We start from the raw sequence: 23554 nt of genomic DNA on the forward strand, positions 1-23554 counted from the left end.
ACATAGATTTAGATGTTTTGTTATACCTTTCTTGGCTCCATCCTCTTCCAGTTTCTTCTTCTGATCCTCAATGGCCTTCATCTTTGCGTTGTATACCTCAGCCTGCTCGTTCCAGTGTGCCCTGTTGTTGTTCAGACCGTCAAACATGGGCTTGATCTCTTTGTGGAACCTGGAGAACTCCTGATAAATAAACCAAAAAAAACAAAAAAAAACACTGGATGTCAGTAAGCACATTGTGGGATGCACAGAGGGAGAAGACCTTGCAGGAAAGAAAAATGTTGGTGTTGAAAATACATGATATGCCGCAGGGACAACCGCGACATGTTGATTTATATGGGTGTTCTTGTCCAAATACCATCCTGACAAACAGCGAGCTGACATTCCTCTTGGGGCCAGCTGGGTTCAACAGGTTCATCTCTATACATCCTGTTATGCACCCTAACGTGGTTGAATCTACAACACCACCTCTGTAAAGCTAATAATAACAGTGAGAAATCATTTAACGCAATGGTCATTTTGTAAGTTGTAGGAGTTATTTATTTGTTAATTTAAGGGCATTATAGATCACGTGTACATGCTGTTTTGTGTTCCTACAAAGTGCTCTATTAGTTTGATCTACACCTTTCTGACACAGTCTAATCGAAAACTGAACACAACAGGCTTTACAGATTAGTATTTACTGCACAGTCGGAGGGGAGCTTGAAAATCAGTATTATTGCCTTGTAAAAAGAAGTCACACTTTAAACTAGGGCCTTGGAGTAAGGTTAATGAATCAGTTTAGTTACTTTTGTAGTGCTCATGCTCTCTGAAAGTATCAAAATCGTAAATTGAACTAAATCAAAACAAGTCATGGGAAGAATATGTTTTTGTATGGTGCTTTGCTGGAAATCAAAATGAAATAGAAGCAGGATTAAATCGGTGCACGTCTCTTAGACTGTGACTGTGTTTCAATTCCAGCAGTTACTGATGAATTGTTGCAACAAAGAGCACAGGCCCGACTCGCCCTTTTGCAAAATCCACATCTGTCTTTTTTACGCTTTGAAATCCATCTTGAAACTATCACCCTCACTTCATCAATTATAAAAATCATACTGCTCTGTTGTGCAGTGTGAAAGCTGTTTGTTACCTTGTACACAAATGAGCACACAAAGTCGATGAAACCACACTGCATCTTGGGTAGCTGTTCGGCACAGTTTCTGTCCATCATGGGCTGAGAGAGACAGAGGGGAGAGTTTCAGATGAAAAACAATCCTAAGAAATAAAAAAATAAATAAAAAAAGAGGCACAAGAGGGGTATGACCCTTACAATTGGTTGTTGGTCCAAAACAGATCTCTCCAAATCTCCCTGTTCCCAGAATTCAGCAGCGACCATCAGAGCCACCTGGACAGAAACAGACAAGAGGAACAAATAATGAGACAGGGGAATAAAAGACAAAAGGGAGTAAAGTGGCGAATAAGTGGCAAAAAATATAGTAAACACATTTCACTCTCAGGACATTCTTTCATCTTGTAGGGGTTATTTTCAATATTTGTTCATGGAGAAAAGCTTTTTAGCATTTGATCTCAAGGAACAACAAAGACTGTAATACAAGCGGCCTATGGATGTCAGCTTGTTTTTGTTGTCATGGCTTTATACTTTCCTATTCAATATTCTAAGTAAAGTAACTGCTGCCCTATATATTTTTTTGGATATAATACATCTGAAAATGATTGAGCTAAGACCAAACATATTTCAAGCTGAATAACCAGATCAGAGACTGAGGACAGGGAGGATAACATAATGCAACGTGTAGAACTCAATCAGTTGATTTTAGCAGAACAAACTGTCAAACTCTTTTTTAAATCAGCCCGTTTGAAGACTGTGAAGGCAACCCACCTTGCTCTGTACTTCCCAGGGTTTGGTGATAGCCGACAAGTCACAACCTGTCATCATCATGGCCCTGGAGGTGAGAGACAGACAGACAATCAGGGAGGACAAGATAACACCCTGCTACTGATGATGCAAGGGTCCGCTGTTTCAGAAATCTTCTCACAAACACATTTCAGGGTAAACTCAACAGAATGAAGCTGTATTATCTTGGGCTTGAATCAGTTACATACATCACGATTTCCTTCCTGGTGGAGTTGTTGGAAATATATTCAATGGCCTGCTTTTCTTCTGGCATCGGCTCGGTGGCATTCACAATGTTTTGGAACATGGTTCTCTTTCTGTGTGATGAGATGGCGGACAGTCAGACTAACTGAACTAAACAAATGACGCAAATTGATTCCAGAAAACCTGCTGAAGACAAACAGCTAAACCTTTAAGCATCACCAGCTATAGTCAGACAGTCTGTGGCTGTAGCATGGGAGCAGTCAGAGGATTTCAGAGAACCTACTTGAAGTAAAGGGCCAGATCAGTGGCGATGATGCAGACATCAAACAAGTGCTGCACATGCTCAAACTGACGCTTCTGGAGGTTGCAGAAGATGTTCAGGGTCTGCGAGAGATGACAAAGAGTGGTCAAAATGTGTGTTCTTACATTTACGTCAGATTTGATTTTTTATTGTCCAGTAACGTGTCATACCTCTTCAGCCATTAACGTCTTGCTGTACTCCAAATGGTGTCTCTCCATGATGGAAGTGCCATGAAGTTTAGCTAGAGGATGTGCACTCCTGCAGAAAAAAGAAAGAACATAATGGCAAAATATATTTACACAGGTTTACACACGCACACATGCACGCACGTCCTCCACACACACACAATAACATATTTTGACTTGCTTTGTCTGGTAGAGGTTGTTGGTCCCTCTGTGGTCAATATCGTGGCAGAAAGCAGCAGCCACCATGGCAAAGGCATCTAGATCGGAGTAGTACTTCCTCAGCTTCCCTGTCTGTAGGCAGAGGAGACAAATCATGGATTATTATGTGCAGGTGTCTGGCTGAGTGGTATAGATTGTGACCTATAAAAATGCAGTACCTGCTCAGAACACGATAAAACCATGGTCTCGTTTGTAGCACATTTAAATCTAGAAACTGCAAAATATTGGCCACCTTCAAATACTAATTTTAATTCTCTGCGATGCTCTCATTTCAATATACTTAATGTGGACATTTTACCTGCTTTGGTGCAATTCTCAATTAACTTTATGATGAAATAAAGCATGTTATAAGCCTATATAGGTGGTTCACACATTCTTGTAAAACATAGCGGTCTGTTAGCCTGTCACCACACGTGCTGTTGCTGTAGTGTAAAAAGGTATTAGCATATCCGGCTGTCTACAAAAAAACAGACAGTTGTGAAGTGGTGAAGTTACCTGCAGCAGGCAGAACATGGTGTGGCCTACGTTGAAGCCGTGCCTCCAGTTGTGGTAGGTGATGGAACGGTAACCCTTCCTCACGGTGTACATCCACCTGGTCAATGTCTGAGAGGGAGAGAGGGAGGGTATGACTCAGAGAACAAGGTGAGCGAAAAAGAGACAGTGAAGAGGATGGAAAATGTAATCATTTTAGAGGGCTTTCAGATGAGACATGGCCATGACTCAAGCATCACTCAGATTCGTAGCTACAGCATCACACCTAGTTCTCTCTTCCCAGCAGAATAGACTCATATGCCCCGCCAGAAAGCGTTAAGAGCATCCTGTTAGGGCTGACACATCGAAGTCAGTGTCTGACTACGTGACTCACCTCTGGAGGAACTTTAAACTTTTCAACAACTCCGAGCTCAAAGAACATGCGAATGCCGGCTTTGATGAGGTCAAACTCTGATACGGGGAAGTCACTGAAGGAGAACAGATACAGATTCTCTCCGTTGACGTTGTCAGCTGGCGGGCAGGTTGCTCTCTGATCAAAAACACAACACAATTCACTCAGAAGACATCCATGAATCATTCAATACTGTCAAAAGTGCAGACGATTAGTCTCAAAGTAGGTAAACGTAGAGAAAATGATTAACATTTTCCAATGAAAATGAAATGATGCTCTCTAAAATCCACTCTCAAAATCCAAAATAATGCAGATAATAAATGAAATAAGTGTGTATGAATGTACAAATTCATACAAACCTTTATGCTTTGATAAGTAAGTCATTGATAATGTTATGTGTCACAGGAAGTATTTGTCCTGAAGGTTTAAACAAAACATACCAACAGTTTGTACAGGTCTTTCGGGTCGCAGTCTTCGGGGTCTGCGTCAAACTTCTCATTGGTGTTCTGGTTATAAAAGAGAGAACAAGGAGTTATGATTTACATTGAAACCATGAACATTCTGCCATCACCTACAGAAAGGAACAGCTTGAATTCGTAGGTTGGCGACAAAAAGCAGAAAACATCAGGTTTTCAAACACTTCAGACAAGTGCTCCAAGCAGTAACTGTTGTTGCATTGTCTCCACCAGAACTTTTCTTAGCCCTGCTATTGGATGACTGCTACTCAAAAAGCTATTCATGGCGCATTAATATTTAACTGCTTTTAATCCCAGCTCGAGTGGCCTCTTGATCTAATGCAAACAAAGGTAGGCTTCTGGAAGGAAAATGTGGAGCAAAGTCAGGTTGATACTGACCAGAATGGACTGCAGCTCATCTTTGGTGCACTTGGTCTGGTACATGAGCATCTCCTGGGCGATCTCTTTCCTGTACTCCACACGGTTCAGCCTGTCATAGGTGTCGCAGACCAGCACTGACCAACCCAAGAACTGAGTTAGGGCCTGGCACAAACAACGAGAGTGAGAAGGAATGAGAGAAAAGAAACACATCCAAACAAAAAGCGACTTAGCCACGCCCCCTTGTATCACCCTGACCTACTTCTAATTATTGTTATTACCTCATTAACTTAGCTAATGAATGTGGCAAATATTTCTATATGCTTTTATTTACTTAGCTGACACTACAGCAAACTCCATATCTCAAAGAATTCTGAAATTATCCCGCTTTTTTTTACTTTTCTTCATTTATATGCAAATGTATGCATCGACACAGACGACAACATTATATCCCAAATGAGACATGGTATATGATGGAGACAGCTAGAACAAATAGAGAGAGAATGCATGGTGCTGACCTCAGTGATCTGTTCATCGTGTTCATCAAATGGCTTGCCGTCTTTCCGGTTGAAGAAGGTGGCGATGCCCACAATTTCTTCCTTCTTGTTGACAATGGGCAGCGACAAGACGTTCTTGATGACAAAACCTGTGTCATCCACAGCTGTTTTCTGAAAGACATTGAAATTAAATATTGAAACCACGTAATCAATATACGGGCATCGAAAAAGGTATGGTATCAAAATCTGCATATTAGACAGGAAGGGCCGTCATGCATATACTGGTGTGTATTGTGTGTGTCCGTTTTGTGGATGGACTGTAAAAGTCTCCTCACCTGGAACATGAAGAAATCATCTGCAGCCACGTTCATCATGTTGCAAATCTGCAGGCAGACACATTAAAAACGTTAAAGTCTGGCGCTTTGCTATGAGCATTCATTACTTTGTCAATTCACTTTATTTCACTACATTCTTATGTTACTACATTAGATGTTGATATGTCTCTGTGACCCATCCACAAGTCAGCTCTCCTCTGTCTTTATGCTTTCATAATTGTAGTGATTCTCACAATGAACTGCCTTGCAGCATTGGTAAAAGACTTACAAAGCCATTCTCTGCAACGTAGGTCGGTAGGCCGCTAACTAGAGCCCAGTGATCTGCAGGCGGACCACTGAAAAAGCGTGAAAGAGAGAAACATGCTGAGTTGTGGGAGATGGAGTGAGCTAGTTATTCTCTGAGAAGAAAGTTAAACAGTTCTGACTCTCCAGAATTGTCTGTGGTAAAGCATGCATGTTTCATGCGTTCATTTGTGCGAGATCAGACTCTTACTAAAACTAGGTCAGGACTTTTATTTACAATGCGCTTAAATTTTTTAGGCTGTATTTTGAAATGTGTTGTATTAGAATGAGGGCATTTGTAGCTACTGCTGCTCACGGTATGACTTTGATTTCTTCTTTGCCTTCCAGGAGGTAGTCAATGATCTTGTAAAAGATGACTTCCTGTATAAAAAAAGCAGAAGCCGGTTAGAAACGATTGAGTCATCTTCTAACTACGTCAGACAATAGAAAAGTTGAGGTGAGTAGGATTTAGAGTACTACACGTCACAAAAATGGAATTAACATGGAGAAAAACAAGCTTGTTACCCTGCCGTCTGGTGTTTTTGGTCCTTTATAGGGTTCCACATCTCCCAGTTTCACCGGCCATTCATCATAGAATTCCTGCAGGGAAAAAGAATAGACAATAAAAGTTATTTATGCCGGTAGCCATGAATGCCATCTATTCAATCCAGTGTGTAAAAGTGAATATTCTGAAAGACCAACCTTCTCTTTGGTCATGTCCAACAGGCCCACCGAGTATCGTTCGCAATTTAGATAGATCCTTACAGTGTAGAGCGCTTTGTGAAACTGTCTCTCAATGTCTGTCAACTCCTCAAACACTTTACTGGCCGACCACAGCAGCACCTATAAAGGGGAAAAATAGCGATGAATGGGGCCGATTTATTGTTTAGCTATGGCATATAGTATGAGCTCGGTTCTGTGCATTGGAAATAACAGGTAGGCTAACTAACAGGGGACAGAGTATTCATCAGTGCCTCATGATGGGAGGTTCAGTTTACCTGACTCCTTCTGGACTCCACATTGAACATGTAGTTTGTGTAATGCTGCAGGGCGATGACTTGGGCAAAGTTCATGTACTTGTGGAAGAGCTAAGGACCAAATGAGATTAAAGGTTTTATCAATACACAACAGCAGGTTTAAGACTGTGGCAGATGTGAACTTTTTTAAGTACGGCTCCATGTTCATGTTCCATCCCCAGCAAAGTGTTGATGGGTGTATAAAATATGTATCCTAAGAATGAAATTTAGATATTGAATTTACAATATTGACATTTTTGTTTACATTTTAGATAATATGTGAAGAGAAAGAGAAGTATACCAGACATTATAATGCATCTTAGCAGTTTAAGCATTTGCCCTGTGCATCATTTCTGCCATGTCCTCTCCTTACATCTCTTCACTCTTTTTTCATTTCCTGTAAATCACCATTTTAACCTCAGAAGTCACATCATGAACATAATTCCAATCTGACCCAGTTGATTATTTAAGGAAAGGTGCCTTGGTGTGAGTTTACTGCATCTGAATAATAAGACACAGCAGTGAATGTTCTTTGATATAGACTACAGAGATAACCTATTCCTAGCATTTAATCAGTATGCCTTTATTAAAGTTGAATGTTCAAAAGCAACCAAATCAAGTCAGTCAGGTCTGATTTGCTCCCACTGACATAATTGGAGTGTTTTACACCCTACTGAGATGTAATTACAGCAATAACCTGCATTAAGTTGCTAATTTTAAATGGCATAGCATAGGCTTTTTAAAGTAGCACACAAGCAACTATGGCGTGAATTTTAGCTGCTACTTCTTAAGCCAAAGACAACCTAATTATAATAATTTTCAATGGTCATGTTCAAGTTCAATTTATGAATGAGTGTGAAAAATACAACCCTGTTCCAGCTTACTCAGTATATCAGTATGGATAAAAGTGAATGTGCATGTTTAAGTGTGTATTCTTACAAGCACATCCTGATCAGTGAACGCGTCAGCTCCTATTTTGTTTAGTGCCATGCAGACTCCAAGGCACTCTTTGTCAGCGAGCAGAGGGAAACTGAGCATGCATTTAGTCTTGTATCCAGTCTGTTTGTCCACAAAGTCACAGAACTTTTGATTCTGTATGGGGAAAGAATGCATATCAGGTACAACAACACATTCACAATCACACTGTTCATTTCATTCTATGCAGTGTTGTTGTTTTCACATTCTCCTTAATTGCCTGAAAGATTCATAATGCATCTAACATGGACTTTTTCCAAATAGAGGGCAGCATGCTGTCTCATCTTACTTTTAAATAAATAAACTGTGTTGGCTGTTTATTCAGTAATCAATATTCTTTTATTGGCTACACTTTGCAGCAAAAGACATGTATGCTGCATTCCAATTTGTCAATGGACAAGATGGGTCAGTATAGCATGATATTCTTCAGATGACTATTTTAATAATCCAACTAATGAATAACGGTCCTGGTAGGCATGGACACATGACAATAATCATAAAACACAATTCTGATATCTGCTGAGTTTTCATAAGTCTTGTTGCATGCTTAAACAGACGCTATGAAATAAGTCATACAATATATGAAATCATAAAAAATGCCCCTCCATGTTTTATCACTAATTTTGACATTTGAGTGGCCTATTATTCTATCTAAATACATTTCAATATCACTATTTGAAGCTATTTTAATTTCACTTAATGTCAAAGCAACACTAGCAAGGACCTCGCCGTGTATGTTAGGCTATAAATAAATATAGGTCGACCAAACTGAAAAATGATGTCGATTTTAACAGATCCACAGTGAATAGAAACAAGTGTGGTGGTAATTTATTAATATGTCCCAAATGTGGGAATCTGATGCTGTGCAGATTCAGAACACCTTAGCGAGGAGGATTTGTGAATAACCTCCACAAATACCCTTCAGGTAACAAATTAAAGATTATAAAAAAAAAAATGTTTAAGACCCACCAAGGATATAGAGACAATTTTCACTAACACCATCACAAAAACAAGGACGCATCTCTATCATTTTTGACAGCTTCAGAGTCACGCACACCAAACTTGCTTGCAGAGCGCGCGCTCTACAGCGCGCGGGTACTTCATTAGGCTACTTCTCACCTTTGAGATGTCAGGAACGTTTTGTGGCTTTTTGGAAAATGCAGTAAAACCGACGACACCCATATCGAGAGGGAACACAATTTCAGCCTGCGGATGTACCCTGTTCACCTCGAATTTGGATGTTGCAGTCACGTCAAAGAGGCTAGTGGCGAGCTCAGGTATTCCGTTTCTCGCCCTGCATAAGTAAAAACTGACCCGGTCGGCCTGTATGATCAGGGCAATTCTTTGCAACACTTTGTGAAGGGACTCCTCCATGTCTCCCTGTTTCTGCAACTCCTGGACCAGCTCGAAGATGATGGCAGATTCTTGCAGAGAGTTAACATCCTTGAAGGAAGCGGTGTCTTTGACGTCAAGAGTTGCAGAAAAGGCGGCGGTCAGCGCTTCAGCGCGCAACTTCTTATCAAAGTATTCTTTGGCGAACTGCGGGTTGTTCTCCAGGTATTTCTCCACACTATCCTTGTCTGCCATTTTGAACTCGAGTAGTGCTGTATCCCCGTCCTCTTTTCACAAAAGCATCACCTGCAGGGCTATGTAAAAATGGAGAGGGAAGCTGTGCTGTGGCCTACAGGGTTGGGTGGATCAGTAGCATTCTCCTCCACGGTCCCCGAGGGAGTAACTAACACATTCCCGTGTCCACCGACAGACTGGGAATAGGAATAGGACAGGAGTGCTGTTTAGAGGCTGAAAGGATCAAAGTGGCCGCTAATTCATGTGACGTCATGACATTAAAACCCCTGCTCTAAGCGTCCTTAACCCGCAAATCCCAACGCTGATCATTATATATCGGGCAACACAGGAGAGAGTGAGACTGTTGTCAGGTCAAATGCCAGGTTGGATGCACGGGCTACATCAGGAGAGGATGTGAAAGGATGGAGAGGTAAAGACCAAAGACTAACAGCTACCCTAAAGTGTAATCCCAACGATTACAAGTATAAGTACACAATTTGTGCAAGCAGAAGCCATTTTATCAGGTTTCCTTGCAAACCTCCTAGAGGGCCAACCCTGCATTGGGTACCGCTGTTGCTACAGAGGAGGAAAAGCCTGAATAGTGTCAGCCACTGGCAGCGATCGTGTTCAGAGCTGTAATGGTAATGGTAAATGTGTGGAGTCTGCCTGTGTGCTCTAATTAAGTCACCATAATCATGGAGGTATCAGTCCTAGAACTGGAAATTGGCCAATTACTGGGACTTGGACGTCTGGGAACAAGGCCCTAAACAAAGATGGCTGGCTATTATTAACTGAGTGCTCTGTCTGGTTAGCTGCTGGCAGGTTGGCAAGACAAGGAGTTCCCCACTATTTTTTGCCTGGGGATTAAGGCAAGCTTATCAAGGGTGAACTATAAAAGGTGTGTGTGGATGTGAGGCATTGTGGAAGTGAATAAGAGGAGCCCATTTCACAGTGGGGAAAACTGTACTAGTGTGGTTGATAAGAAAGACAGGCAGACAGGCAAGACAAATGTAATGATGAATAAGATGAATAATTACATATTTCTGATGTCATTTTCTGATTATAATTGCGGTATTTTGTTTTCTAACTTAATGGAATAAGTTATGAATTTTTAAAGAAGTTGTTTATGTGTTGTTGTTGACATTTTGTGTTTTTTGGTACCTACTAAATTGAGACTATGTAACAGCGGCCAAGTAGCAGGATTTCTTTACATTTCAGTTATATCACAGAAATGCTGACCCCATCTATGATATGAGCCTGTTCGCAACCTTAGATCCTCAGACGGTGCCCTTCTAACTGTCCCAAAGTCAAGGCCTAAAAACAGCGGTGATCGTGCCTTCTCTGTCAGGGCACCTCGGCTTTGGAATAGAGATGGCCCGATACCATTTTTTGCTTCCTGATACCAATTCTGATACCTGAACTTGCGTATCGGCTGATACCGAGTACCGATCCGATACCAGTGTGTCATATATTTTATTATGTTTTAACAACTGTATACTACTATCCCTGTATGGATGTGATATGATTTCTATCTTTGTTTTCAGTCTGGCTCAGGTTAAACTCTTTGTGAAACATGAACAATGAATGCCACAGAACTTTCTTTTATTAAGCAGTTTGACAGTCAGTTATAACGGAAAAAGAACATAAATAAAACTACTTCAACATAGATTTTCTTTTGGGCTTTATTACGTGGTATCAGATCGGTGCATAAACTCCAGTACTTCCCGATACCAGCGTTTTAGGCAGTATCGGAGCCGATACCGATACTGGTATCGGTACATCTCTACTTTGGAACAACCTGCCCGAGGAGATAATGCTTGCTGAATCAGTAACTTCTTTTAAATCATTTATTGAAACACATTATTATAGACGTTCTTCTATGTGATGTCTTTTTTTTAACCTATCATCATCATTCATTTCATTTATTTTTCATTTGAACTCTCGTTTAAAGGTGGCCCATCTTCTATTTTCACTATTAAAATGATGTGTATATATGTGTATGTGTAATAATTTGTATGTGCTTTTGTTTCTTCTGTCAAAGCTGTTGTTTTTAAAGGTGCTATACAAAGTTTATAATTATTATTATAAATATTAAGCCAGTTGCTCAGTCATCACTTACGACCCACAGAAGTGTGTGGCGGTGTCTGTATCCGCAGAGAACCCTGTCTGTATTTTCTCATTTTGTTGTGTTCAGGATGTTTCTGGGTGTCAACCTCTATAAAAACGTAGCAACCAGGTGCCATATCGTAAGCACACATCCAATTAGAAGCTACGATAATGGCAGACAACAGGGCCGAAATAAATGCAAATATAGCGAGGCGAAATGCCAAGGGGAGGATGGGCCAACTTTGAATGTTGTGTTTACAAAGCGCAACAGATAAAGCCTACTCATTCTGCCTTTGAAGACACCAGTGGTGGACCTGACTGAGAGCGAGTGGAATGGGACCATATGCTGAAAAACAGTCAGCAAACCGACTCAGTAATAGCCTGGTCCTACCATGTACCTCGTACATTTCATTTGTACAGAGAGTCTGGCCACTCTCCATTGACAAGTTTTAACTTTCTTGAAGGCAGGTACTCTGTTGAAGTTTAAAACTATTGGATCCACTCTGGATCTGCCATAACCAATCGCTAACGTTTGGTCGTGACGTCGGCTTAGCATCACTAGCGTTCACCTTAGCCAACTCCTTCACCACTAACGGAGCGAGCTGGAAAATCTGACTTTTCCCGAACCCCGTGGGGAGGAGGGCCACAACATCATGGCCACCAACAAAACTCGGCAAAGATTGTTCTTGCTCGGGCTTTAACTTCTGGATATTCATCAGCGTTGCCACAATGGACCGAATGGCTTCACTCGCATCTTTCTCCGCCACCATTACGGCTAGCGCACGACCTTAACGTCATCGTTCTCAGCTACTCACTCTGTTCGCTGATTGGACCGGTAAAGATTTGACCGGAGAAAACCCAAGAATATACCACAAACCTAGATGTAGTAGGGTGTGCAGTGAGATTACATATTTGGGCCATATTATTGCAAATGACCTGTCTGATGACGAGGATATCTATAGGAAGCGTCGGAAGCTGTATGCTCAAGCGAACATGCTGTGTCGTAAGTTTAGCATGTGCTCTGTATCTGTGAAGATCTCACTCTTTAGTGTGTATTGTACACCTTTGTATACTGCCTACCTGTGGTGTCATTATAAGCAAGGCAGCATTAGAAAACTCATAGTGGCTTATAATGACAGCATGAGGCTGCTGCTGAGAGCTCCAAGAAGCTCCAGTGCAAGCCATATGTTTGTCAGTGTCGGTGTACCTACCTGCTCTGCTGTTTTACGTAACCTGATTTATTTTATTTAAGGGTATCTGAGTCAGAAAATGACTTAATCGCTGTTTTGGCTAACCCTGTACGCAGTTCTGTCAGATTTTCTTCCAGACTGTGGAACCATTGGCGAACATGTCTGTATGTTAGACACTGAACATTGTGGAAGGCTCTGTATTTTTCTTTTTCTATTTTTTATTTATTATATTTTCACATTTCTACCCTCAGGCCGGAGGTACAGAAGTGTAAAGAACTCTTTCTTTCCTGCTGCCATCAGACTCCTAAACAGCGTATAGGAGTTTATATTCATAACTGTACTCAACTGTTTACATTTCTCCAGTTTGCACATTCTTAACTTGCACTGTTTACTGTTATTATTATTATTATTATTATATATAAAAAAATATTTTGTATATTTGTAGTATATATTGTAGATTTTACATTGTTCGGCATTCTGTGGACAGCAAAGGAATAATTTCATTGTACAGGGAAACATGTTTCCTTACTGTGCATATGACAATAAAACTTTGAACTTGAACTTATATATGAACTTTAGGTTTGCTAGCATTAGCTAACATTAGCCACCATATGCATAAGCTACTGGTCATAACAGACCACATAAGGCCGTATCACCAAAACACTAGTGCGTTAAACTGAGCTTATTAAATGAAATATTCATTTGTAAGAGGAACTATGTGATAGTGCGTGTTGCATAGGTGCATAGCCTTAATTTGGACAATGGATGAAAAAAATCCCAAACTTAAACCTTATTTATAGTACAAGCCCAAAAGCGGTGTTTTTAGCAATAAGGTCTTTGGCCCAATCCCACATTTGGAGGGGGAACATTTGGGATATGGAGTTACACACCCCATCAACATGAATAACTGATTCCTGCTTAAAGCATGACATGTACCACTATACAGCCCACAATGTGAAAAGCATGCACAAGCCTGGCAGTGTAACGTATAGAGTTTCTTGGCCAATCTTCATGATTATGAAACGTTGCCTCTGGCCAAATTCCAGCTGCTATTATTTCTGCTGAAAATGAGTGATTGTGCTGTTTTCCACTGACTGGGGCTTTGGTTATGCAACCTGCAGATGTTTGGCTGTGCTCTTTTTATTCAACAAAGCCCTCAGAGGACTTGCTACATGAGCTCAGTGCATAATAACAGCATCAATTTATAAAAGTCTGCCACAGCAGATTCAAGTCAGATGAAATACAGACCTGTGTTAGAGAGTAGTTACCATATTTCTCTTAACTTGCATGTACTGTAAATTATGATTCAACTGTGCAAACCTGGAACAGCAGAATAAAACAAGTCAGGAAAATGTACAGTAACTGTTGTTAAACCCTGGTCTTCTTGGGAAAACAGCATGTTTTTATTTTTTTGAAAATAAAGAGGTTCTTGTACACATGAGATAACATCATTATGGGAGCCATTTGCTTTAGCTGGCTGGGCTCTCTCTCTCTTTTGTAGACACACGTACAGAAGTACACAAGTGTGTTTGTGCACAAGCCTTTTTATCTAACTTTGCATATTATACCATCGTCATTGACTGGTGTTTGAAACTCCAGACTTTGTGCTTAGAGAATATGTGATTATCTCTCTTTCACATTGATTATTTACTGTTTAAAGTGGACTTGAGCACTCTGTCGTCCATTTATACAAACACAGTGCTGGCCGATATTAAATAGCCCCTGGACAGCATAATCAAGTCAACAGTTGATGCAATCATATGGTGGATGCTGCCAGGAAGCATTAACACCTACTGAAAAAGTTTTTTGGGGGTAAATAAGAAGGGAGAAAGGTCTGGAACATGCATTTAGTACAATCCCATTTTTTTCACACAAAAAGGGGAGTTCAGTTCATGCATGCAAAAAACATTTCACTTAGATTTATGATGTTTAAGTGTAGTTTTATGCCTATGTGTGTGTATACCTTGAAGCATGAAATAAAAGTGTGTTTGTATCCACACAAGCATTGTAAAGCTTGTTCCAGATGGTCGTCTTGGCTTTGCTAGCGGTTGCTTTTATAAGACCAAGAAAGCCTCAGCAATTCTGACAGTTTTGGGGGTGGGGTACAGAGGGGTGGTGGGCCAAATGTGCAAAACACACAAATCAGTATGACTGGGGCCTGCAATTATGTAAATGTTTGTCCAATGGAAGGCCCGCTAGCTGTGGGAAGAGCAGGGGAGGTTCAGATCTCCAGAAGTCATTGTGCAATACTAGCCAACTCTATATATAAGGCCACAACTATGACACATAAAACAGAGGATTTCTGTGAGCTCTCCACTTCGTTTCGTTCAATAAACAGGTATGCATTGACAATGGACTTGTTTTTTAGCTTTTTATTTTAAAGTAAATGATTGGTGCTTTTCCAAAATATCTGTTTCTTAAGCTATCTTGATTCCTTCATTTAAAGTGTTTTTGGTGGTGGTAGAATGCTGCGGTACGTTGTGGCCCTCTGTCTGCTGGCTTTGTCCTGGGCACAGGACTGCCAGGTGGCCAACATCCAGGTCATGCAGAACTTTGACAAGACAAGGGTGAGTTGGAAGATTTATTTATCTCTATCATCATATTTATATCTGCTTCGTCGTATTATCTTCAGAGGTTATATTGGTTAGAGATATATTGGAATATTATTTCTGTTTAGACTTTGTATAATACTAATTTGACTGTTTATGAATATATTTGCTTTTAATGATAACAATTGAGGAGTAAAGTGGACTCACACTTGGATTTTTTTCTCATAGTATGCAGGTGTTTGGTATGCCATAGCAAAGAAGGACCCAGAGGGTTTGTTCCTACTTGACAACATCGTGGCCCAGTATACTATCGCAGAAGATGGCAAAATGACTGCCAGTGCTAAGGGCAGAGTTATCATCCTCAAGTGAGTTCTGTTCTTCACTGTCAAGGCTCACCTTTCCCCCCACTTGAACTTTGAATTTGTGCGACTTACAACATGTTCGATCGTTATATCAGTATGCTTTATCTCCTCCATTTTGCCTCAGATCTTTCATAATATCCATCTCTTTTTGACCACTAGCAATTGGGAAATGTGTGCCGACATGTTGGCCACCTTTGAGGAAACCCCTGATCCTGCCAAGTTCAGGATGAAGTACTGGGGAGCTGCAGCCTACCTGCAGACTGGAAGTAAGTTGTCAGACATTTAATCCTGAACACTAATAGGACCTAACTTGAAATAAATTGACAACTAATTCAAGACAACTAATGTATGACCAGACAGCGTATTATTAGCTTTTGGCATTGTCAGTTGGGAGTGACTGATATTACATTGCAAAATGGATTGGTGACCTTTAGAGAACTGTTTAATTTAATCATCAACTGCAGCACTTGTTTCATTGTGACCCTGAAAAATGAATCAAACAAAATGCTTAACAGGAAATGTCATTAAGTGTAACTTTGACATCACATTAAGGCTTAGTATAGTTATTTATTAATTAACTGTACCTTCATATACTTTAAGGCTGAGCCACAATTTTAGACATGGCATGCAATCTCTAAAATGTCACCATGATTCCAATGCTGACCCAAAGTGTTGTGTTTTTAAGTGAACTTTTTTTGTATCAACTGTAGTATGACCCATAATGATGACCCATATGTTTGCATCAGCTGTTGACTTGGTTATGTTGTCAAGGGACTCTTATCCCCCATCACTTTGTTTGTATAACAGGCCCATAGACAGGGGGGTTGGAAAGACCTGGCTTCACACTTACCACGCAAGTTTAGAAAACAGTTCACAAATAAAGGATGGTTTGGTAAAAGATCTAAACTCTCCCTTCTCTGCTCTCAGACGACGACCATTGGGTGATTGACACTGACTATGATAACTACGCCATCCACTACTCCTGCAGACTAGTAGACTCTGACGGCACTTGCCTGGACAGCTACTCAATGATATTCTCTCGCCATCCGACCGGTCTGAGGCCAGAAGACCAGCGCAACGTCCACCAGAAGAAGATGGACCTCTGCCTGCTAGGCAAATACAGACGCGTTGCACACACTGGTGAGTTCAACTAAGTCCTCATTTGTTTATGATAAACTGCACAGTAAAACAGCCTTAATATCACCAATATTATTACAGCTGTTAACATTTAGGCTTTCATCATATATTTTTTAAGAAATATACTGTTTTTTTTTTTTTTGTAGTAAGCTAAATGTTTGTCATCTTTCCACTGCAGGTTTCTGTGACAGCAGCTGATCTGTTGACACTCAGAAAATGTCTTTTTGAAGCACCCACCTTCGGGACAGTGTGTCCCTCCCCTCTGCATGACTGAATCCTGAAGTTCTCTCTCCTCTCTCTGTCTTTCCTTTCCGTCTATCCTAAAAGGGAATGTAGTGTGTTCTTCTTTAAAAATAAACTCAAAATCCTGACCTATAAACTGTCACATTCACATGGCTAATAGTGCAAATAGAAAGAAAAGATGACAGCTAACACAACACAACTTGAATGATTTATATAAATATATTATATACATCACATATATACATTATGTCTAAATAAAAGAAATAAAAGCTTTTTGTGTTATAGGTGGGCGTAAATACCTAAAACTGTGTCTGACGTTTATCTAGTGCCACCAGCAGGTACAAATTTTCACTCATCCAACGAAATATCTCAACATCTGCTGGAGGAATTTTGTACAGACGTTCTTGGTCCCAGATGATGTATCCGAATGACTCTGGTGATCCCCTGAGCTTTTCTCTAGTGCGACCATGAGGGTGTCATTGTGGTTTTAGTGAAATGCCTCAACAACCATTGAATAGAAAATTGGTACAAATAAGACATTCATATCTGCCTCAGGCGAATTGTAATCACTTGATTACTTAACTTTTCATGTAGCCACAAATACATGCTTAACATACCTGCAAAACTAATGACATTCCCATCAACCTCAGCTGCACTTTGTGTTTACGCCTAATTAGCAAATGTTAGCATTCAATGAATAAGGTGAACATTATACCTGCTATACAGCAGCATGTTGGCATGCTGACATAAGCATTTAGCTCAAAGCCCTACTGTTCTTATCAGCCTCACAGAGCTGATAGCATGGCAGTATCTTTCACAGCTCATCTTTTAGCACCACATAATCTAATGGATCACAAGGGATTACAAAAAATGACTAAATGTTTTCTAAATGAATATGTTGTTAGTTTGCAGATTATGCTGAAAATTAATTATGGAGTGGAACACAATAATGTATTTCATCAGCTTGATGATAAATGGAATACACTAATGCCTAATTATTTTAATATCAAAGTAAAGTTAAGTGAACAACACAAAGCCATGACACTCTAAGCTCATTTTAGTCCGTTTAGTAATTGAGCAAAAGTTCAAGACTATTGGCCCTGAAATACACTCTGCGACAAAAAGTACACAAAGAACTGTCGTGTTGGAAGGAGATTTACATCTTTATTGCACACTTTTGTACAGTATAGTGCATGGCAAAACAACTTTGGAGCACATGATTAGAATAAAACAAAGATGACTTTATAAAAAAAATAATAAAAAAATTAAAAAAAAAAAACACCCACAAAATGGACAAAAGTTGGCCTAAAACAATGTTATGTAAAATCAAAACCGATCTAAAGATGACAGTGTAGCAGTGTCTGTCGATGTTAAGTCCATCTAGTCAGATTGCCAAGATAGCAGGAATAAGAGGGCAACTTAACCCCCTATCCCCTGCCGAGAGGACCTTTACTAATCCCCTTCCTTAAATAGTTGAGTATTAAGAGAATTAACTCATGCAATCTCATTCCTGCCTCACAGGGCTGCCAGCTTTAAAAGTGAAGGTTGAAGTGAGCTACACTCAAACAGGGGAGAATACTTGGACAATGGTGTGTTCGTTTATGGTCTAGTTAGGTTTAGGCAAATCAAACGTTAAGGTTGGAAAAAGATGTTGGTCATGGTTAAAGTCGCATGGATCAGCATAGTTTGTCCAACTGTCTGCAACACACTAGACAGAGAAACACCACCACACTTGGTATAATGGAACTAGGGATTTATAGGCAACACATTGCAGACCAGTTTATTCCACAATTATGACTATGAATGTAGTCAAGAACACAAAAACCTTAAACAAAGACACATTTTTCCCTATTATTTTGTCCTACAACTCAATACTGTCAAAATGGCAAATAACCATCGCTGCTTAGGGGCAATTTCTTTTTCTTCAGAACAATGAAAATGTTACACACAATCACCAAAGGTATGAATTACTTGAACTAGGAGTGGAGGAACAGTGTGTTTACAGCTGGTTAATCAATAGAACATACTGTATTAGGCAGGTTTGTAAACTTTCATACAATACAATAAGGTACATCCCATGATGATGATACAAGAAAAGGCAATCATAAACGCAGAACATTGTACAGTAATACATAATTATCTTTGCTTATATTTACGGAAAATAAAAGCTCTCATCTAAAAAGACAGTAACCTCACTTATAAAAAAACAAAAACAACCCAAGAATAAATAATTTCATCAAACACACAAAAATAAAATTCACTAAGAGCTTCGTAAATAGAAAAACTGAAACATATGCAACGGACGCAAAAAGAATGAAGCAGAAAGACCCCAGAAATATGGAAGGACTATGAATAGATCAATCTTTGGCCTGATGGTATTCTAAGGGCAAAAAGAACTGGACTTTTTTTTCTTCTTTTCTTTTTTTAAATTGTCATACTCATATAGCATGAAACACTTTTAAAAATAGTTTTAAGATGATGAAATACGCAGCATTTTAAAAATGTCCCTTCATTCCCATACATGTATATATTTGAAGTATGATATGTATTTACTAATAACTGAGGTATTCCAGCTGTTTGGATTTCAACCCACTCTGAGGCAAAAGATCTATTTGAATATCTGTTCTGGAGTGAAGACAAAAAGCTTATTGCAGTGTTACCACAAACCTTGTTTATAGAAACTGCACACTATCATGCTTGGAACACAACTATGTCCCAGTATTGAATGTATCAGAAATTTGTATCCACTGATCATTATGACAGCAGGGGCAGTATTTAAAAAAAAAAAAAAAAAAAAAAAAACTTTGCAGTTTAATCAGCTTTTGGAAGATGAGTTTAAAAATATATATTTTACTCACCTTTGTTGCTCACAGAAGTGCTGCATTTGTGGAATCAGTGTATGACAGACAGTGTGTTTAAAATACGATGCAGGGGTTAAGTTTCATGGATCTTGTGATCTAGTCCAGTGGTTCTCAACCTTTTTGGCTTATGAACACCCCCCCCCCCCATTTTTATTTTAAAACATTTTAAAAGGCCTGGAGCGGTAAAGAGAAATAATTGCTTATGTTGTATGTGTGGCAGCTTTGCTATCTTGCCCTTGAGTGAGGAGGGGTCCCAATGCCCAGGCTGGGAACCACTGATCTAAAATCTCCCCCAGCTCAGGCCAGGCAGTAGTCAATGTGTGCCAGGAGCTCCCTGTGGCGGCTGGTGGGGTAGGGCGCCCGACACTTTGGGCACTCCAGGAAACTCTCGTCCAGGAGGTTGGTGACTTTAGAGGGAGATGTCGGACCAGGCGGGTCGCTGATAGTAAGACGCTCAAAGTTGTTGTAAGAGCTGGGCTCTGAGAAACGGCTGTTTGGCTGTTTCTGAAACACAAAACATTAGATTAATTTAGCAGATGCTTTGGCCCAAAGTGATACATTAAAAGTATCTTCAACTCTCATAAGGGCAGAATAATACTTTCAATTGCAATTCAAATACTATTACATTTTTGACATAAACCTTTCTAACCGACTGAAGTTGTATTTTTGAAAGACATAATGAACTTGTGGTTATGATGTCCAGTTACACTTACAGCAGACTCCAGTTTAGCAATCTGATCCCGGGCCTTGCGAAGCTCCTTCAGTACTTTATGTAACTGGTGCTGCATGCTCTGACGATCAATCTTTTCATTCTCAAAGTCCTTGGCAGAGAGTTGGATCTTAGGAAGGGTAAAAATAAATGAGGAGGAGTGAGCCAAGAACTCATTGTACTTGTGCAATTCAGCACAAGCGGGATCAGTATGGATGTCTAAAAATGACTAGAACTAGTCACTCACAATATAGTTACAACTCAATGTGCTTCATACTACATAATAGTACTGAGCTGATGGATTTTCCACCTACACGGCAAACATTAAAATTGTGTACTCGCTAATTGCTGACCTCAGCGTTTGTTTTCCACCATTTGATACAGATTTCTGCTTGTGTAAACTGTGACTGCAACTACATTTACAATGTTACCTGTTGCTCCAGCGCTGCGAGTCTCCTCTGTTCTTCATTTTGGCTCAGAAGAGACTTCTGCAGCATATTCACCTGTGAGGCCACATGATCAGTAAAATACATTCACGTTTAAATCATTTCCCATTCAAATAAATCTGGAATCAGATTTTAATATTCTCAGATATCTATTGACAGTGAAGGCGATGTGTTACCTGCAGTAGAAGTTCAGCAGATCTCTTCCTCTCCTCCTCCAATCTGATGTCCATATTCTCCAGTTCCATTCTCATCCTGTCTGACCACTCAGACGACGCCTTTCTCTCTTCGCACACAGCATGTCTGGATGCCAATGTATTTTGCAATCCACATAAATATTGGTAATCATCCGGTTCACTTCTATAGTGCTTAAAAAAATGCTGGTTCGAAATGTACGTTCTGCCGTTATTGTTAAAACATTTATACAAGTTATTGAGCTCTGTTTGTCAACCCAGCATAGTAAGGTCAGTAAAACATTTTACTATTTTCTGGCATTATGTTGCTGACCAATGAGAATTTAAGAAAGTTAATAATTAATCTCCAGTTGGGCCTTATCTAAATCCTAGGCTGATGTATTCTTTGCACGAGGCAGATGTTGATTTCTACAACAAGAGCAGACTTTACCTGTTGCCGAGTCGCTCTGCCTGCAGCTGCATCTTGGCCTCCTCCGACTCTTTGCTCTTCTCTTCGTACTGCCTCAGAAAGGACGACAGATCGCTGCACTTGTCCTCATACCTGCTCTGCAGCGCCGACATCTCCTCCTGGAGCCTGGAGACCTGCTCCCTCTGAGACTGCAGCTCGGCCTGAGCTTTCAAGGTCTGCACAGCCGTAGAAAACCCCCCCGCGCAAAGTTTCACAACGTTGTCTACTTTTGACCCACTTTGAGTATTTCTTTCTCCAAAACAGTGTGACAAGTGAATTATAAAGATGCCTAAATCCATGGAATGTAGAAATGTAATGGGGTTAGTGCAGTTGCATGCAGATTCAGTGCTAACCCTTTTATAGGGAGACTGCAAGGTGCAAGCAACACAAGCCATAGAATATATGACTTAATTAGACAGAACCCGGAATCCTAAGACCTGGAAATTAAATGAGTAAATAGTAATTAAATGAAATCCTATAACATTTACCTGTTCCCTCTGCACATTGAGCTCCTGCTGGCTTCGGGTAACCTGATCTTTTTGCCTCTCCAGGTCTTTCTGTACTCCCAACAGCAACTGCTCATAGTGGCTCTTCAGCTCAACGGCCTTTTCTGGACCTGCTGAGTTGGCAGGAGCTGGCAAAAGAAGTGGCAAAGTTCGTAAGCAAATTGAGAAGCTAATCTGAAATATTCATTGCAATAAAAATGTAAACTTTTCAGTACTTGGCATCGTTTGTGTTGAGGATTTATAGAACGTTTTGCCAATTTATAGTCAAAGCCAAACAGTCCAGAGAGCTGCTGTTGTTACTAATGATTTTAATTCCAGGATTATTTCCCTATCTAACCTTTTCCCCATCTCCTCAAAGTCGCCTTAAGAAGGCGACAGGCTAAAAAAACTAATATCTGAATCAAACTGCATAATTTCCCCTTATTTCCCCCTTTTCATGTTCCACACTGTGTGCATCAGAGCACACCATTAAGCATTTGTTAAGTTCAATGTAATAACTTTAATTTTACATTTCATGAACATCTGTAGTGAATAAGCGGAGAATGTGAGAAATAGCTGATTCAATAGGGCTGCACAATATGATGAAAATATGCGATAACGTTAAATATCACGATAACGATATTACTTGTGATAAATAACCAGATATTAAAGTCTACTCAGTTCTGCTGCTTTCAGTATTCTGCTAAAATACAACACATTGCAAAACAAATGAAAAGAAATAATTTCCTAATTTATCATTGAACATAAAAAACACTAAAAAATAAGGAGTTACATTTTAAAGTGCAGTTTTCTACTGATAAAAAAATGTCCGAGTGTCTTGGTAACTGTCGCAGCGTTTCGCGGTATGTTTATTGCGCCAGTTAATATTGCGATAACGATAAAAAAAAATTTTTTTAAAAAAAGATAAATTGTGCAGCCCTACTATTCAATCCTCCTAACATTCCTCACCATGTGAAGTGGCCTCTTGTTTGGTTTGTTGCTGCTTTCCAGGGGCCAGCTGCTGCTCCAGCTCCCGCGTGCGGGCGAGGATGGACTGGACGTAGGCCTCTCTCTGTTGGTCGTACATCAGCCACTGCTGGTTCTTCTCAAGAGCCTGGTGGTGAGAAGCACAACCCAGACACTCACAAACTACATTCTGCGTATTTGAACATTAGACCTGTTCAATTCAAGGTCACTCCTGTATTTTTTTCTGTAGATAACAGCTTTGTTTTGTGACGAGGGTTTTTAAAAATCAATAAACTACTACGTGGCATTAAATAATCAAAATGTTTTCTTCTATCCTGGAACGTAATACCCAGTGTGTCCTTGGTTGATAGTACCTATTGATATTGACATAAAAGTGGGTGCTAGTCATTGACTGATGAACTTCAGAAAAACTTTTCATTTCCCTGGCCCTGAACAGAGTGTAATTAAATGAAATACTTCAAATAAATGGCACAAGAGCGAGATATGCTTTTAGGTACAAAGCTATGATTCAAAAGCATTTTTCAATAGTGAGAAAGTATATACTTAAAAATTACAAACAGGCACGTACAAACACACAGTAAATCATTGAATGAACTCACGTCTCTCAGTTGATCTTGCACCAATGCCAAATCGGCAGGAGGCAACTGCCCATT

The 23554-nt window shown here is 39.9% G+C and overlaps 2 protein-coding genes across 4 annotated transcripts in view; one reads left to right on the forward strand and one right to left on the reverse strand.

Annotated features, from left to right (window-relative positions):
- pde6c (phosphodiesterase 6C, cGMP-specific, cone, alpha prime) overlaps window positions 1-23554 on the reverse strand; it is a 31375-nt gene that overhangs the window by 2347 nt on the left and 5474 nt on the right. The window contains exons 5-30 of one of the 2 annotated variants that reach the window (XM_031315038.2): window positions 23501-23554; window positions 22884-23028; window positions 21918-22063; window positions 21412-21605; window positions 20967-21090; window positions 20776-20847; window positions 7586-7738; window positions 6629-6718; window positions 6333-6473; window positions 6156-6230; window positions 5947-6011; window positions 5617-5683; window positions 5349-5396; window positions 5035-5184; window positions 4538-4681; window positions 4124-4189; window positions 3666-3821; window positions 3296-3403; window positions 2763-2872; window positions 2567-2654; window positions 2379-2479; window positions 2101-2208; window positions 1877-1940; window positions 1307-1381; window positions 1127-1210; window positions 27-180 (exon numbers count right to left, since the gene is read on the reverse strand). In XM_031315038.2, coding sequence (XP_031170898.1) covers window positions 27-180; window positions 1127-1210; window positions 1307-1381; window positions 1877-1940; window positions 2101-2208; window positions 2379-2479; window positions 2567-2654; window positions 2763-2872; window positions 3296-3403; window positions 3666-3821; window positions 4124-4189; window positions 4538-4681; window positions 5035-5184; window positions 5349-5396; window positions 5617-5683; window positions 5947-6011; window positions 6156-6230; window positions 6333-6473; window positions 6629-6718; window positions 7586-7738; window positions 20776-20847; window positions 20967-21090; window positions 21412-21605; window positions 21918-22063; window positions 22884-23028; window positions 23501-23554 — 2782 coding nt within the window. Of the gene's footprint in view, window positions 1-26; window positions 181-1126; window positions 1211-1306; window positions 1382-1876; window positions 1941-2100; window positions 2209-2378; window positions 2480-2566; window positions 2655-2762; window positions 2873-3295; window positions 3404-3665; window positions 3822-4123; window positions 4190-4537; window positions 4682-5034; window positions 5185-5348; window positions 5397-5616; window positions 5684-5946; window positions 6012-6155; window positions 6231-6332; window positions 6474-6628; window positions 6719-7585; window positions 7739-8740; window positions 9407-20775; window positions 20848-20966; window positions 21091-21411; window positions 21606-21917; window positions 22064-22883; window positions 23029-23500 lie in introns of those variants that run through there. The other variant, XM_031315037.2, reaches the window with a different exon arrangement.
- rbp4 (retinol binding protein 4, plasma) lies at window positions 14573-16965 on the forward strand. Of its 2 annotated transcripts, none has more exons than XM_031315039.2 (6): window positions 14573-14821; window positions 14930-15050; window positions 15261-15397; window positions 15554-15660; window positions 16322-16534; window positions 16710-16965. In XM_031315039.2, the coding sequence occupies exons 1-6, from the start codon at window positions 14631-14633 to the stop codon at window positions 16727-16729; spliced, it is 789 nt and encodes a 262-aa protein (XP_031170899.2). In that variant the 5' UTR covers window positions 14573-14630; the 3' UTR covers window positions 16730-16965. The 2 variants fall into 2 exon arrangements, with proteins under 2 accessions (XP_031170899.2, XP_031170900.1); XM_031315040.2 differs by having other exon boundaries at window positions 14735-14821; window positions 14948-15050; window positions 16710-16729.

The sequence above is a fragment of the Sander lucioperca genome, chromosome 22 (genome assembly GCF_008315115.2).
Source record: "Sander lucioperca isolate FBNREF2018 chromosome 22, SLUC_FBN_1.2, whole genome shotgun sequence".
NCBI classification, from domain to species: domain Eukaryota; kingdom Metazoa; phylum Chordata; class Actinopteri; order Perciformes; family Percidae; genus Sander; species Sander lucioperca.